Source organism: Ursus maritimus, unplaced genomic scaffold (assembly GCF_017311325.1).
Source record: "Ursus maritimus isolate PB19 unplaced genomic scaffold, ASM1731132v1 scaffold_13, whole genome shotgun sequence".
NCBI classification, from domain to species: domain Eukaryota; kingdom Metazoa; phylum Chordata; class Mammalia; order Carnivora; family Ursidae; genus Ursus; species Ursus maritimus.
The window spans coordinates 42,980,194-42,995,392 of NW_024423675.1; the positions used below are offsets into that span (position 1 = coordinate 42,980,194).

Below are 15,199 nucleotides of genomic sequence, written 5' to 3' on the forward strand. Positions count from 1 at the left end.
ACACTATATATATATAACAGAATATATTGTGATTAAATATATATACACACACACACAAAATTATACACACCCACACACACCCATTTGGTTAATGAGAATCGAGTAGAGAAGATGTGCCGGGAATTATGTGGGCTGAGAACACCCTGTGCGTGACTTTGCTACAATCTAGCCTTTCTATAAATGAGATAAAATGGAAGAGAGCTTCCTCTCCCTCCTTTTGTTGGCTGTGCTCTTTTAGTTCTAATAAATAAGAAGATTATTGCATAACACCCAGCCTGTGCTTCTGCCCTGAGATAAAGAGAGAGCCAGGGCAGCTGGAGTGAAGGCCAGGTCAGAGGGCTCCCTACCATTGTCTGCTGTCTGGACTGGACTCACTAGCTGAACTGCCAACCCAAGTTCAACATGAAGGTGATAAAAGCACTTCCACCTGGCACCTCTCTCAGCAGACTGGAGGCCATCCAGATGTCCCTGGTGGACTGAGAAAGGAACATATGAGACATCGAACCGAGCGCTTACCTTCTGTCCCTCCACCCTGCAACGCCCCACATATGCGCTCAGCCCTTGGGCAAAGTAAGCATTAAATCAGATAGGATATTGGTTATTACAATAAGAAATATTGCAAAAGGAATCACTTTCAGCTTCATTTCAAATGTAATTCCTTTTGATAGAGGCTAACTACATCTTAACTAGTGACAGAGCAACCTAATGAATAAAATAATTAATCATTGTTCCTTACAGTGTGATATAATGTTTCATAATATTAAATTCTATACTGTCTTATAGAAGTTTATAATCATTTTTCTTAGTCACTTATCACAAGCACTTAGAGAAGGTCAGCATTTTTTTTTTGAAGATTTTCTTTATTTGAGAGAGAGAACTAGAGAGAGCGCAAGTGGGGTGAGGGGCAAAGGAAGAAGCAGACTCCCTTCTGAGCAGGGAGCCCGATGCGGGGCTCGATCCCAGGACTCCGGGACCATGACCTGTGCTGAAGGCAGATGCTAACTAACTGAACCATCCAGGTGCCCCAGGTCAGCATTTTTACCCACTTTTTGTTCTTAATGACTCTGAACCATAAATAGGAAGTTGACAGAGCCAGGAGAAATGTTCCTGCCACATAGCCCTATGACCCCCACTCAAACAAGAAACCGCAAAGATGATACACAGCCTCACAATTTCAGCAGTATGAATGTTGTTTTCAGCCAGTCATGTGAAAATTGCAGGAAGGAGGCTCAGACTGGGTTTTCTGTTTCAAAAAGTCTCTGCTGCACACAGCGAGGTAGCTGGCATGTGGCCTCTCCGGGGCCCTCATCTGAACACGGGCCTGCCCCACGAACAGCAATTGTTGTGCGTGTTCCTTGGTCTCAAAGCAGTGTCGTGGGTGGATGCAGATGGAACAAGAGAAAGACGTCTTCCCACAGGCAGGAAACACAGCAGGGCCATAGCTTCACCGGGGGCCCAGGTCTTGTTTAGGGCTCAAGGAGCTTCTGTTCTTCTGAGCCCTCCTGGGCTTGGGGGCTTGCAGCGTGATGGAGGGGACCACCTGGCTTGTCAGGGAGGAGCCCAGCAGCTCCGTGATCTCCTCGAGTCTTACTTCCCTGCTTCGTGAGCAAGCAAAAATGAAAATACACACTACATTCTTATTTTCTTCCTCTAACCTCTGTTTTAAAAGGTGTCATTAATTCTGATCCCTGTGGTACACCAGCCTCAGCTTATCAACATATTTCAAATGTCTGGCAAATGGGGGGGGGGCAGTTGAAAGCTGCCTTGCATGAGAGCAGATCCGCTCTGCCAGATTCTCTCTGACAAATAGACTCTTGATTTAATTTGAAAACCTGGGTTGGTGGTTTATTAAATGCCCAATGCGATGTTATTCAGGAATGAAGGGGTTGTTTTGTTCTTAGAGTGGATAATACTTGATAATTCAGCATAAAGGGAAACAAAGTTTTTGCCAGGGGTTTTAAGAGTTTTCTTTTTTTCCAGATTGAAACTCATTTAATAAGTTATGTTGCTACGAAGGTGGATATGCACTCTTTCAGCTTTAAGATGTAGATTATCTTTAAGACTACAAATATAAAGAGTTTGGGACATGAGAACGCACTGTGTTTGGGATAATGCAGAACTCCTGAGCTGATGGGTCTTCGAGGTAGACTAACGTGGTACCTAACGTGGATTCCCAACAGGGCGGGGATTTCAACGGATATTAAATTGGTGTCATTCCATCCTATGCTCAGATCTCCACCAGCATTTAGGATGATTTTCTTCTCTCTTCAATCTAGCTCCTTCTGCTATTGGTCTTTGAACCACTGTGAAAGCCAGAGGAGTCTGTAGGAGCAGAGCCATCCCCCTGTTAGTGAGGACGCAGATAACCTGGCCCCTTCCTATGAAGCACCAGGATGTCCTGCCCGCGCATGGCAGCCTCTCCCCTAAATGCACGGCACCAGCATAATCCTCCTGTCTGCGCACAGCCTCGCCCGGCTCCAAGCCTCCCTCCCCTGTGCAGCCAGGATGAGTTTCCTGAAACTCAAATCTGACCCCACGGGGGACTGCTTAAAACCCCCTTGCCCTCGGGATCGTGTCCGAAAGTCTTCACACAATTCACAAACCCTGAGACGATCTGGCCCTGCTGCACTTCCATCGTCACTTCCTACGATCTCTCAGCTAGGCATCTGTGCGTCCCCCACCCCGGACTACTTTGAGATTCCCAAACATATCACTCATTGTCTTCTGCATTCAACAAATATTCAGTGAGAGCTTAATACGTACCAGGTATTAGAAGATGAACAAAACAAATCAAAATCCCTGCTATCCCTCCTCTCCGCTGACTGTACTCCCCGATTCCTCTCTAACTCACTCATCCTTTGGAGCTCAATTTGGACATATCTTTTTCCTGAAAGCCTTCTTTTTCTTTAAAAGCCCATTTTCCCTGCTCCTCCTATCAGAGTTCCCAGCCCTTCATTACTTAACCGTTTCCCAGTGTTCATGTCTCTAAATTGCCATTGCCTGGTCTGCTGTCCACACCCCCCCCCAACACACACACACATCACCTGCAAGCTTCTGGGTACCTCCCTCCCTCACTGCTGTAGCCTCAGCACCCAGTACAGTCCCGGTGTCCAGTGAACATTCCTTGAGTAGGAGGAGGATTGCAGGAAGAGTAAGGAGACGGGTGGATCGATGGTGTACAGACTGAATGCATGCAGCAGGAAAGACAGGATCTGAGTCCCACTGAGAGGTCAGGGATATTGGCAACAGCGAGGCTGCCCAGGGACCCTGAGTGGAAATCTGCCAAGCAGGGGCAACAGCACTCAGACCAGGGAGACCACCAAATCAAGGCATGCACTTTCACTGTCCACTTCCTGTTGGTTATTAAATTCTTATTAATTGAAGAATGAAAAACATTGATTGAAAAATTCTTTATAATCATTTTATTGGTTTGTCTCGGAACTAACAAATGCTATGTGATATATGTTGTTTCCAGAATCATTTACTTGATCCTGGCTTATCTGCGGATGAGTCGTGGGAAAAAGCCCATCACTCTTTTCAAATAATTTTGAAAATCTCTTTGGCTTCTGCCTAAATCTAAGGAGTTCCCAAAAGAAGACCCCAAGTGTGGCTTCTTTTAGGTATTGGCCAAAAAAATTAACAGAACTCTTTTCTTTTTACAGTTATTTAAACTTTTGCAGCTACTGAACTTTTAGGTTTCGGAAATTAATTAGTATCCATTCAACAAATATTGACTTGTTTAACTGGCACTGTGCCACATACTGGGGCACAAAGATAAATAAGATATGCTCCCTGCTCTCGGTGGCGATCATGTATGGTTGCAGTTTTCAGGCCAAGCCTGTGTGCCCCTGGGGATACACGAAGATTTTCCACGGGCATGAATAGTGCTAACAGAATCCATTTTAAGGCCCTTAAGCTGACCTGTCTGGAATGTGCTTGCAGGGCAGTCAAGCCAGCTCTACATTTCTGCTATTCTCACTTTGCAAAAGAAGAACATATCTCTTACCCATTCTGCAGATTGCGTAGTGCCCCACTGTACCGATATTGCGCGTCGTCCCAACAAAGGAGCAACTAAAAATATTGAAGAGAGTCTCCTAAAATTGAAATATTATAACTCTCCCAGCCACCACATAAATAGATCTATTGCCAGAAAATTTTTATTCTTAAGCACAATTTTTTCCAAATTGGCCCTATACGTGTATTTTGATCAGTTATTACTAATAACAATTGCGTTGTAAACTCAGGCTGGAAAAAAATTTACTACTTACTATAATTATAAAAATTATAAAAATTATAAAAATCTTTACTATCACTCTTATGCGAAAACCTGATGTTAGAAATGTTTGTTAAAATTTCAAGTTGTGTATTTATTTTGTTGCAGAGAAATATGATAGGATGACAATAAAAGAATTTCACACCTAAGAATATATTACATTAAAATAAAATTCTATGGGGAAATAGAATGGGAATATAAGTTCTAGAAGGAAAAGAATCAACTTAAAATTCTAACTCAAAGAATAAATTACTCATGTGTTTTTGCCAACAGGAGATAAATGGGCATTAAATGCAGTTGGTATTTAGATTCCCTTAGATACATTTAATATAAAAAGAGCAATGTAATGATTTTGTATTAAAATTCCAATAGTCACAAATACGCTACCACTGAAATTTGTGACTTTAGATATCAATTTTTAAAACTATATGAAGAGCATAGTTTCTCAAAGTTATTTTCAAGAGTAAATGAACAAGAACCTATGATGATCACTGATAGCTGGGAGCCAGGGAACAAAGTTGTTATAAAGTGTCTCAGACACCAGGACAGAAGCCTGGGTTTGGGGTGGAAGAGGGAGCTGTCAGTTCTGTTTGGAGAACTAGGAAAGTCTTTCCCAGGAGATGGCAATGATTTCTCTCAGAAGTAAGAAGTGTGCGTGCAAGTGTGTGGGTATGCATGTAGGTGGGTGGGTGGGTGGGGAGTGGGTGTGTGTACACGCCCACACACACACACACATACATGTGTTTCTCACTTTACTAAGGTGATTTCTCCTCACTCCTTTTGGAATTATAAAAATCTTTACTATCACTCTTATGCGAAAACCAAGCATGATTACAGATCAGAACATTGAAAAGTCCTTTCATGAACTCTTCCAGGGTGATATGGAAGACAATAAACTAACTTTAAAGTACTTGGTGTTATCAGTGACTTAAGCAAGGACAGAAGTTGATCTCTATCCTCCATCAAAGACGTCTGGAGGTTGGTAGTTCAGAGCAGACACAGTGGCTTCACAAAATTAAGGATGAGGGGACCAAGGATGCTTTTAGTTCTACAAGCTACCATCACTAGGGTGTGACACTTGTCCTTATTGCCCAAGATAGCTGCTGGAGCTCTAGCTATTCCTTCTGCATTCCAGAGAGTAAGAAGGAAGAATGGGAAAAACAATAGAGGCCTCTGTCAGAGAAGTCAGTTCCCATTAAACAAGCTTCCCAGAAATCCCACACAACATTTCCGCGTACGTTTAATGAGTCAGAATTTAGCCAACTAATCCCACCTAGTTATAAAGGAGGCTGAAAAATGTTTTCTTTGAGCCAGCCATAAGACTGTCTAAAAACTGAGGCTCCGTGAATAAGGAGAAAAGGAAAACAGATTGAGGGGATGAACATCCAGGAGTCTCTGCTACACCTGATACTTAATTTTAAAGTAGAGACCATCAGAATGATTAATCAACATGGTCTTTCTCTTTATGTGGCATTCTCCTCCAGTCTGCGAATTACTACAACATTCATGCGACTATTCTATTTTCCTTTTGTTGTTATTATTTCTTTGGCTGTTTGATATCTCCACTATGATATCCATGTGTCCAATAGAGATCTAGAATTCAACATGTCCAACACTGAGCTCCTGTAAACCCACTCCACCTGCAACCTGCCCATCACAGGTGATGAGCACACTATCCTTCCAGTTGCTCAGGCCAAAAACATTGCAGTCATCCTTACAGGTCCAGAGGAACCATTCTCACCACTTCCCCTTCGCTCCCCAAGCCTCCATCATCCCTTGCCTGGATGACTGCTTTTCCCCCCAAATAGCCAGCTATGCCTGCTTCTATACTTATTCCCACCAAAGTCCACTTTCAACATAGCAGCCTAAGTGATCTTATTAAAATCTTTTATCATCTCCTTCCTCCCAAACTCCTGCAATGGCTCCTTATATCTCTCAGAGTAAAATCAAAATCTTTATAATAGCCAGAAGGCCATACAGGATCTGGTCTCTCATTGTCTAACTTCTTATCGTAATACTTCCCCTCTCACACTCCCTCCTGCCTTCAAGCCTTTGTTCAAGTCTTACCTCCTACCCAACTGTAGGGAGGATGCATTGAAGGAGGTTAGAATTAAGAAGGGTCACTTGAATGAAAGGAAGGGATTGGCATAAGCATCACCATGTTGGAAGAACCAACAGGTCTAATCAGATGTGCGGGCTAAAAGCAGATGAGAGATGAGTTCTTCCCCAACACAACCTCAATCTACTCAACTCCCAGCACTCCAACTACAGGATTTTTCTCAGTGAAATCAAATTTAAAGGTAAACACAAAGATTCCAATGTGGGGTTAGAAACTAACATCTCATTAAAACAATCAACCATAGACTTTTAAAGTAGCAACTTACAGGTAATTTCTGGAAAATTAAGCATAACTGCAGGCATTCATCCATCTATAAATATCAGGCTTCTGAATTCTTAGATGTGGCCACACAGAGGAAATTCTTGGGAGGCAGCAAGGGGTGTGTGCAGAGCTTCGGCCCTGAAAACTGGCAGGCCTGGGTTTAAGGCCTTTCTCAACCACTCACTAGCTGCGCAGCCCTGCGGAGAAACCTGAAATTTTAGTATCTGTGAGTTAATGATAAAAATAGTAGAGAGTTCAGTGAGGACTGAATGAGCTCATGTAGATGCCTGGCACAGAGTAGGTGCTTTGTAAATGTTCACCCCCTCCCCCCGCCGCCTTTCTTTTCTTATTCTCTGCAATCCACGGAACTACCCCTACTTCCAACACAGTTCTGGACAAAACACACTTTTTTTATAATGACTGCTCCACGAAAATTTGCGTTTGTAATCATGTGTTCTATTGTCTTTTATTCCGTGCCAGCATCCAGGCTCGCTCAGTTTCCTTCCACTTTCCAAGAGTGCCACTCCAAATTGGGTTTCACCAGCAAGTTTCCCAAGTATCCTTTTATCCTGTCTTCAGGAACATTATTAATGAAGACATAAAATCAGGCTGGCATGAGTAACAATGCTGAAGGCAATCCTCCAGACACTTTTGTCCCACTCAACAGGGAGATGGTGTCATTTATCATTAGGTTTTGTTACAGTTTTCTGACCCCTTGAAAAACCTACTCATGTCCACATCTACAGGAATTAGTCTTGCAAGTGAACGCTCATGAGTGACTGAATTAAGCGTCCCAGCAGCATAGAACATCCGTTACATCACCCTGACCGATCATCTCTGCTCTCATAAATCTTTGCAATCAAAACAAATTAGTCTGGCATGTTATGTCTAATAAACATTCCCTTTTGTTGTGTGTGGCTCATGCCCAAAAGGAGATAATAGACCAGTCGATAAAAGTCCCCAAATCTCATCGCTGGTTCAAACACTGGTCACGTGGTGAATCAAGAGTCATAATTCCTTGGCGAGGAGAGAAAGGAATGGCCACAGAGTGCCCTATACAAGATGCTGCCGCATGAAACTCATTCTACAAAGTCCTGGGGGGAGATCATGGTCTGGTTTGAGAACCAAGAACGGTTGAGGTTTTCTTGACTTTTTCCTAATGGACGCTAGACTCAATCACTCATGAGGGTTCTCTGTTCCCATTTGCTGAAGAAGTTGAGCATTGCATGTGGCTCAGTTAGAGCGGGGTGTGGGGGACACAGTGACGGAGTAGATCCCAATCTCTCTCCCGGTTCCATTTAGTCTCCATATTATTTTCCTTGCTTCTTCCCTCTCAATTTTTGTTTAAATTGTGGGAAAATGAATATAATATAAAGTTCACTGTCTTTTTTTTTTTTAAGATTTTATTTATTTATTTGACAGATAGAGAGACAGCCAGCGAGAGAGGGAACACAAGCAGGGGGAGTGGGAGAGGAAGAAGCAGGCTCCCAGCAGAGGAGCCAGATGTGGGGCTTGATCCCAGAACACTGGGATCACGCCCTGAGCCAAAGGCAGACGCTTAATGACTGAGCCACCCAGGTGCCCCTGAAGTTCACTGTCTTAACCATTTCTAAGTGTGTAGTTCAAACACTGCCATCCATCTCTAGAACTCTTTTCATCTTGCAAAACTGAAACTCTGTACTCATTATATAATAACTCCCTATTCCCCAGCCCCTGGCAACCACTCTTCTTTCTGTCTCCATGAATTTAACTACTCTGGGTACCTCATATACACAGAGTCTTACAATAACCTATCATTTTTAACAAATGCTATCTTCCTGTATTTTGTGTAAGTTTCTAACTCCATCTGAAACAAAATGGAGACTGAATAAATAAATAAGAAAAAAAAGAGCAAAAATATTTCCTGAGACCAGAGACGTTCAATTCTATATGCATCAAGTCAGTGGCAAGGTTGTAATGTTTGCTAATTCGCATAAAACACGATGGATTGTAAGAAATAGTCGCTATTTAAACAGTTAGCGAATGTGTATACAAGCAGCATATTTAAGATAATAAGGTCAAAGGAGAGATGGAACATAGTAGAGGTTCCCACGAGGGAAGAAATATCAAGATCATTGAACAAGGAAGCAAGTGTGGATTGAAACTCGTCCCTAAAAGGCTAAATGCCAATATACTGATCACAAAGTTTATTGAGAAAGCCACTTCCACAGCAGTGATTCTCAAACTTTAGTTAACATAAAAATTACTCACCAAAAACCTACCAAATCAAAACTGTACTGACTGGGACTCAGGAATCCGAGCATGTCACCAGCTGCCCGGTTGGCTCAAACACAGAAGGTTCTCATCAGCGTGGAGAAACAGTGGTCAGTGCAGTGGATCAGAGGTTGCGAGACCTGCCTCCAATCCGCTGAGTGGTACAGTCTTGGATTATGTTATGCGCATAGACACGTGGTATCCATTACTACCATTTTACCTGCTTCACGTTTTTCTTCTACATTGAGTGCTGTCTGACTGAGCTACCAAAAATGGGGGTAGGGGCAAGAGAGAATGACCCACCAGGGGAAGGTCAGCAAGGGCCAGCCCTGCCATGATCCCGCCACTATCCCACCATCATGAGAAGCCTGTGGTGGTTTTATTTCATGTTTCTTCTCTCGCCTGCCCCTTTGTCACCAGGTATAGACTGGCCGCAGGGGAACTGTGTGTGGTGTGAAAGATCAGAATCTGATGTCTCTCTCATTTATAGCGGTGATTTTCCTCCTTCCTAGAATACGTCTGTGCTGGAGAACCACCACTGGCGATCCACAATCGGCATGCTTCGAGAATCAAGACTTCTTGCTCACTTGCCAGAGGAAATGACGTAAGCGGGGTAGAGATGAAACGCACTGACGTCCACAGCTTAGAGATAAGCCGCTTTCTCGAGGGCAGGCTGGAAGCCCCAGGGTTAATAATGGCAGGAAGCCCGCAGGCTGTGCCTCCTGCCTGCGCTCCATTGTTGTCGATCAGAGGGGATTCCGTGTCAGTTACAGCAGCCCAGAACCCCGATCTCTCCGTGAGCTTTGAGAGGCCCTTGGACAGTCTATGACCTGACACGAGCAAGGATAATAAACAGCCCCCAGCTTTCACACTCTTCAGTATCAATGCTCTGCTTTGTCAAAGCCCTGTCTTTTATGTTAGCAACACTGTCCTCCCACGAAGATCCAAATAATAAATACTTACCAAGAAGGAACACAGGAGATCTCAAGCTAGAGTTAAGACTGGTTCGACAAAGTTTGTTTTGTAATGGCCAGTCTTAGCAAAAATAAAAGTCAGAAATTCTTTCCTGAAATGTCTTTTGTTAAAGTAACTGAATTGGCCCCGGCCATTTTTGGCCATTAATTTACCTATGTCTCTTGCATTTTAAACAGAAAGGGAAATACTAGTTTTCTGGTCCACTGTTTGTTAGCCCAGGTGTTTAGGCCAAGGCCTACTAAATCCAAGGCCAGTACCTCATTTTCCACATGGTCCCAAGTTAGCTGCTGTAACGTCTTCCAAGGCCACCACTAATTCTGACCTGTTAAATTAAATGCGCAGAGCCCAGCATCGCTAGAGGACAGCAGGTAGACAGAAGGGGGCATAACTTAAAGTTAGTGCTGAGTTTCATCTCTATGGAACAAGCAGTGTGCTCTGGGCTCCTACTGTTATTCCTGGCCCTGTGATACTATCTGGTGCTGTTTCCTAGCACCAAGAGGCACGTGGCTTTTGCAGGAAGGATTTCAATTCTGATAGCTTTTTACCTCCTGGAATGAAATAAAACCCAGCGTCACGCATGGAACAAAAACCTGTGCCTTTTGCTAGAACAGTTGCAAAGATCCAAACAACTAAATGCAAAAGAACTAAAAACTAGAGTAAGAAATCAAGTAAGAAGGAGAAGAAAGGAGGAGGTAAGTGGCAGGGACAGCTAAAGAAGGGAGAGAAGGAGAGAGAGCAGACAGGAAAGAACAAAACTAAAGGAAGAAAGGAGGGAAGGACTCGGGACCAGACTTGTCTTTGTCATACCTGCCTTAATCCTTCTGGTGGCTCAGTTATATTCATTTCCTGAGATACGCCTACTCATCCCAATGGATTCCAAATAAAAACGCCATGTTTGTTATGCCTTTGTGGGATGCAGCGTTATAAATTGCTTTTGTAGGAAGAATAATTGTTATGCAATCATACGGAAAGGATTATGGGGGCAGGTGCAGGAGTCAGTCCTGGCATGCAGTTCCTTGTGCATTCATGTTCTTAACCTGGCTGGGGCTGACAGAGATTTCCTTCATACCTACTCATTCAACTCTGTGTGCTCTATGACCCTACAAAATAAAAGGATATGAAGTATGACACCATATACCTACAATGAGGGAGGCGGGGGGCGGAGGAGTAAAGAATAGGTTCAAACGTATGCGACCATCAACTTCATATAGACTGCTATATGCAGATGTTATATACAAACCTAAATATATTGAATTTTTATTTTTTATTTATTTATTTTTTTGTGGTGGGCAGCAAAACAAGGTTTGTTGAGCGATAGTGAAATGATAGTACAAAGCTCCCAAGGAGGGAGGGGACGCGAGAGGGTTGCCCTATATTGAATTTTCAAAGATGAATTTTAAAAAATAGTTATGGATCTTTTCTTCTATTGATTACCTTCGGTGTGTGAGGTAAAGCTCTAATTTGCCTATTTTTCCAAAATATCTCATTTTCCCTATACCATTTGTCGACTGATATATTGCTTGTCCACTGGTTTTTAATGGTGTCTTCATTATCCATGATTCTTTTTTAAGTTCCAGTATCTTTCCTGGCCTGTTTTGTCCCATTGGTGTAACTTTCCACACCGTAGAATAGTCACTGTTATTGTCTTCCTTGTTATCACTGTCATTATGCCCTTTCTCTCCCCATGCAAATCTGAATGTTTGAGCTGACTTCACCTCTTTTAGAGCACAACCCAAACTCCTGCGATTCTACCGTCTTTTTGCGTCTCACTTAAAGCATGCATTTCTAGTCGATTTTCAGTTTTTAGACCCACGGTTACCACGGGAATGTATGAACTACCACAACTTTGTTCACTCAAGGTTTCAATCACGCTGTAGAGTTATTAGCACACCTCCTGCCCAAAGACAGAAGGGACAGCGGGTGCAGAATCCCCCTTGGGCTCAGAGCGACTAGACTCTGGGAATCAAAGGCAGAAATGAGATTACAAGCTACCTGATGGCGGCAGAATCAATCGCCCTCCTCAAAAGGATTTGCTCTCTGTGTGTGTTTTCTCGTTTCCTCTCGTGGGTGCAGACAGGATATCGAACAGCAGCTGGGCTCCTTGATCTTGGCAACAGACATCAACAGGCAGAATGAATTTCTGACCAGATTGAAAGCTCACCTCCACAATAAAGATTTAAGGCTGGAGGATGTACGCGACAGGCACTTCATGCTACAGGTAAACACCACCACCAACAACCACGGCCACGGCTGCCATCCTGCTGAGTAAAAACGCTTAGGGACGTGATCAATCCTGTTAGCACATGTGAGAAGGAGTAGCCCCCACGGGCTAAGTTAGAGCGGTGACCGACTATGAAAAGCTCTGAGACACATGAAATTTTTAAGTGGTTTCCAAGCAAGCAAAATCTGGGTTTCGTGTCATTAAGTTGATAATCTCTCACTTTTCCTTGTCCCGTGGCTGCGTCACCACAACGTAGCCCTTCGGGGTGATTGCACACGGTAAGAACCTACCACGTTTTGTGGCTTTGTGTAAAAGTGACTGCCGTGATACCCGCGCAATTTAGAAATACTGTTTCTGTAACACAAAACTAGATTATATCAACTGTAGTACGAGCAAAATTGAAAACCAAGTCACCTTCCCTCACGTAAAACCTGTTTTATCAAACCCTGCTTTACTTCCTTTTATTCCTAAATTCATACGCTCACAAGCGTGTTTACCTAGTCTTACCATTTTAAGACATCAATCAATAAATTGTGTTAAGTTTAATTGAGTGAACTGAATTGTGTCAGGCGTGACCCTTTCTGCTTCATTCCACAAAAGGACAAGTGGACCCCAAGCGTAGAGCCCTTTTCTTGTATTTTCTCTTGTCTTCCTTCTTTCCTTTTGGCACAAAAGGCTGAATGGATGAACCCTGGATTCGTCTACATAGACCAACTTTACCAGGGAAATGGAGCTGCCTGTGGCAGACTGAACTGGACAGCGTTTCGTTCCGTGCTTTCCTGCTGACCCCTGTGGCTGTCCTGGGTGCTTCACCCTTCCGAGGAAATGCCTTCCTCCCAGCTACAGAACTGTGTCTCCCTCCTTCTTTTTTTTCCAAACTAGTCTTCTAGTCCCCGAGTGCCACAAAGATCAATGTATCTGGTGTTCATGACTCCAGCCTGGAGTCGAGAACTGGCCCGCACACTTGCCTTTCAAAAGGAAAGCTTGCTAACGCCAATGAATTCCTGAAGGGCAGAGCCTGGAAGGGACTTCTGCTCCTCATCTCCTCCATCAGGAACTGGCATCCCTGTCAACCAGGAAATAAAGAAACAATCAAATATGTAACTTGAATATGATCAGGGTTTTCCCAGATGCCAGCACTACCAGTGTTTCTGTGATGCCCAGGAACTGGGTCAAAACAAACAGACTTTGCTGCGGGGGTAGGACGTGGGGCCCATCTCCACAGTCGGTGGTTAAGGGAGAGAATCTCCTTCTCTGGGAATTCAAGGTAACCCTCTTAGAGTCCGCACTATTGACAAAAGCTGGCATCCCACATCCAGACCAGCGTGAAGTAAGCTTTGAATTAGCTTTGGGAATGACACATTCCAAGGTTTGACATGACTTAGCTCCCTGGCTGGCAGTGGGGGCTTGCTGATTCTACCCAGACACATAGGCGAAGTGATACCCCGAGTCTGTCAATGTGGCCACTGTGAGAATGAGGTCCAAATGATCTCACTCGAGCCTGGCTGGGGCCCCTGCGGCTTCCCTGCTCACGGGCGTGGGGCGGTAGAAGGAGCCAGGCCGCCGCTTTCCTTGGCCTACCCACCCCGAGCCTCCTCCAGGAAGCTCCGTGTCCTTGGACGGTGGCTCTTCTCTCCTTCTCAAAGCTATAAAGTGGGAATTCTGAATGAAGGTTTTGTGTGGTGGTGATAAGTGCTGTTTCCTGAAGAGGCGCTCGGTAAATACAGGCTCGCTACCGTGAGGCACCCCGGCGGGTGGGACAACCTGTGGGGCGTAGGGTGCACTGGCTGCTGAAGGATCATCCTCTGACCATCTCTCCCCGCCCTGTCATTTCTCAGATTGCCTTGAAGTGTGCTGACATTTGCAATCCTTGTAGAATTTGGGAGATGAGCAAGCAATGGAGTGAAAGGGTCTGTGAAGAATTCTACAGGCAAGGTTAGTAGTGATCTGACAGCTGAGTTTTCACAGCCCCTCTTCCTGTTGGGCATTTATCCTAATCAAACAGGAAATGGCTAATCTATCATGACATTTGTTCTTTCATCAACTCTTATTATCCTAACCTTTCTCTTTAACTCTCTTGCAAACCATCCAGGCCTTTTTGGGAAATAATTTAAAAATAAATAACACTGTCTTACTATGAAAACAGGTAGTAAAGAGGTGTAATAAAAATGAGCAAAAGGGAGGAATAAATGTATGTATGTATATATATATTTTTATATATGTATATATAATTTTTTAATGGTTTTCCTCTGCGGATATAAGAATGTGAGGGACAGCTTGATTTTTACTCTGACCTTCATTTTAATGAGTTTAGCACAGCCTAAAGGCTAAATGCCGTTCGGGGTCAATGTTTTCCAATCTGACAGGACTTAGACGCCTTCTGTATTCCTTCTCCTGGCTTTCTTAAATAATGTCAATAATGAAACAGAGCATGGCTGCCAAGAATTGAGCTCATCCTTTCAAACATATTCAGTGAGAAGAGAAGTGGCCCCAAGTTCGGGTATGATTTTTAAGAGATTAACCTCATTCAGAAATAAGGCTATGAATGAGCGAACAGGATCTTGACACTGGGTGGGATATCGGCCTTTAAACACAGCCTTGTTTCTTCAAGCCTTGTTTCAGTGCTCAGGATGTCTGTTCAGGCACAACAGTGCCCTGATGTTAGTGACAGGATCAGGTTTGAGAGGCTGAGAACAAATAAAGCCCGAAGTGTCCCACATACCAGCGCCGTGGGGAGGTCAAGTAGCAACAGTGAGCCTTTTGGAGAAGCTTCCATCGAAAGATGTGTCAGTGACATCGAGATGGTCCCAAAGACAGAAGACAAAGCAGAAGAGATTGGGTTCACGTGAGGCCAGAAGGCTCTGCTCACCACCTCTTTCGCTCAGAGGAAAAGCGCTCCTGGAGTGCCCACAACTCTGTGGGACTTCACTTCCATTGAGTGTGAGTGGTTAGAAGTCAACAGATCAGTTCTTGTGGCCTATGGTATAAAATCTCCAATGAGAGGAAACCAAAGGAAATATGATGAAATTGGAACAGGAGGCTTAGATCAGACAAGTATTTTCTTTACTCTGTGATATAGAAAATATTGAAATAGCAA

The 15,199-nt window shown here is 43.7% G+C and overlaps 1 protein-coding gene across 2 annotated transcripts in view; it reads left to right on the forward strand.

The window, feature by feature from the left end:
• Positions 1 to 15,199, forward strand: part of PDE7B (phosphodiesterase 7B) — a 310,652-nt gene that overhangs the window by 287,420 nt on the left and 8,033 nt on the right. For both annotated transcript variants that reach the window (XM_040627828.1, XM_040627829.1), the window contains 3 exons: positions 9,419 to 9,510; positions 11,955 to 12,099; positions 13,941 to 14,037. In XM_040627828.1, coding sequence (XP_040483762.1) covers positions 9,419 to 9,510; positions 11,955 to 12,099; positions 13,941 to 14,037 — 334 coding nt within the window. The remainder of the gene's footprint in view (positions 1 to 9,418; positions 9,511 to 11,954; positions 12,100 to 13,940; positions 14,038 to 15,199) is intronic.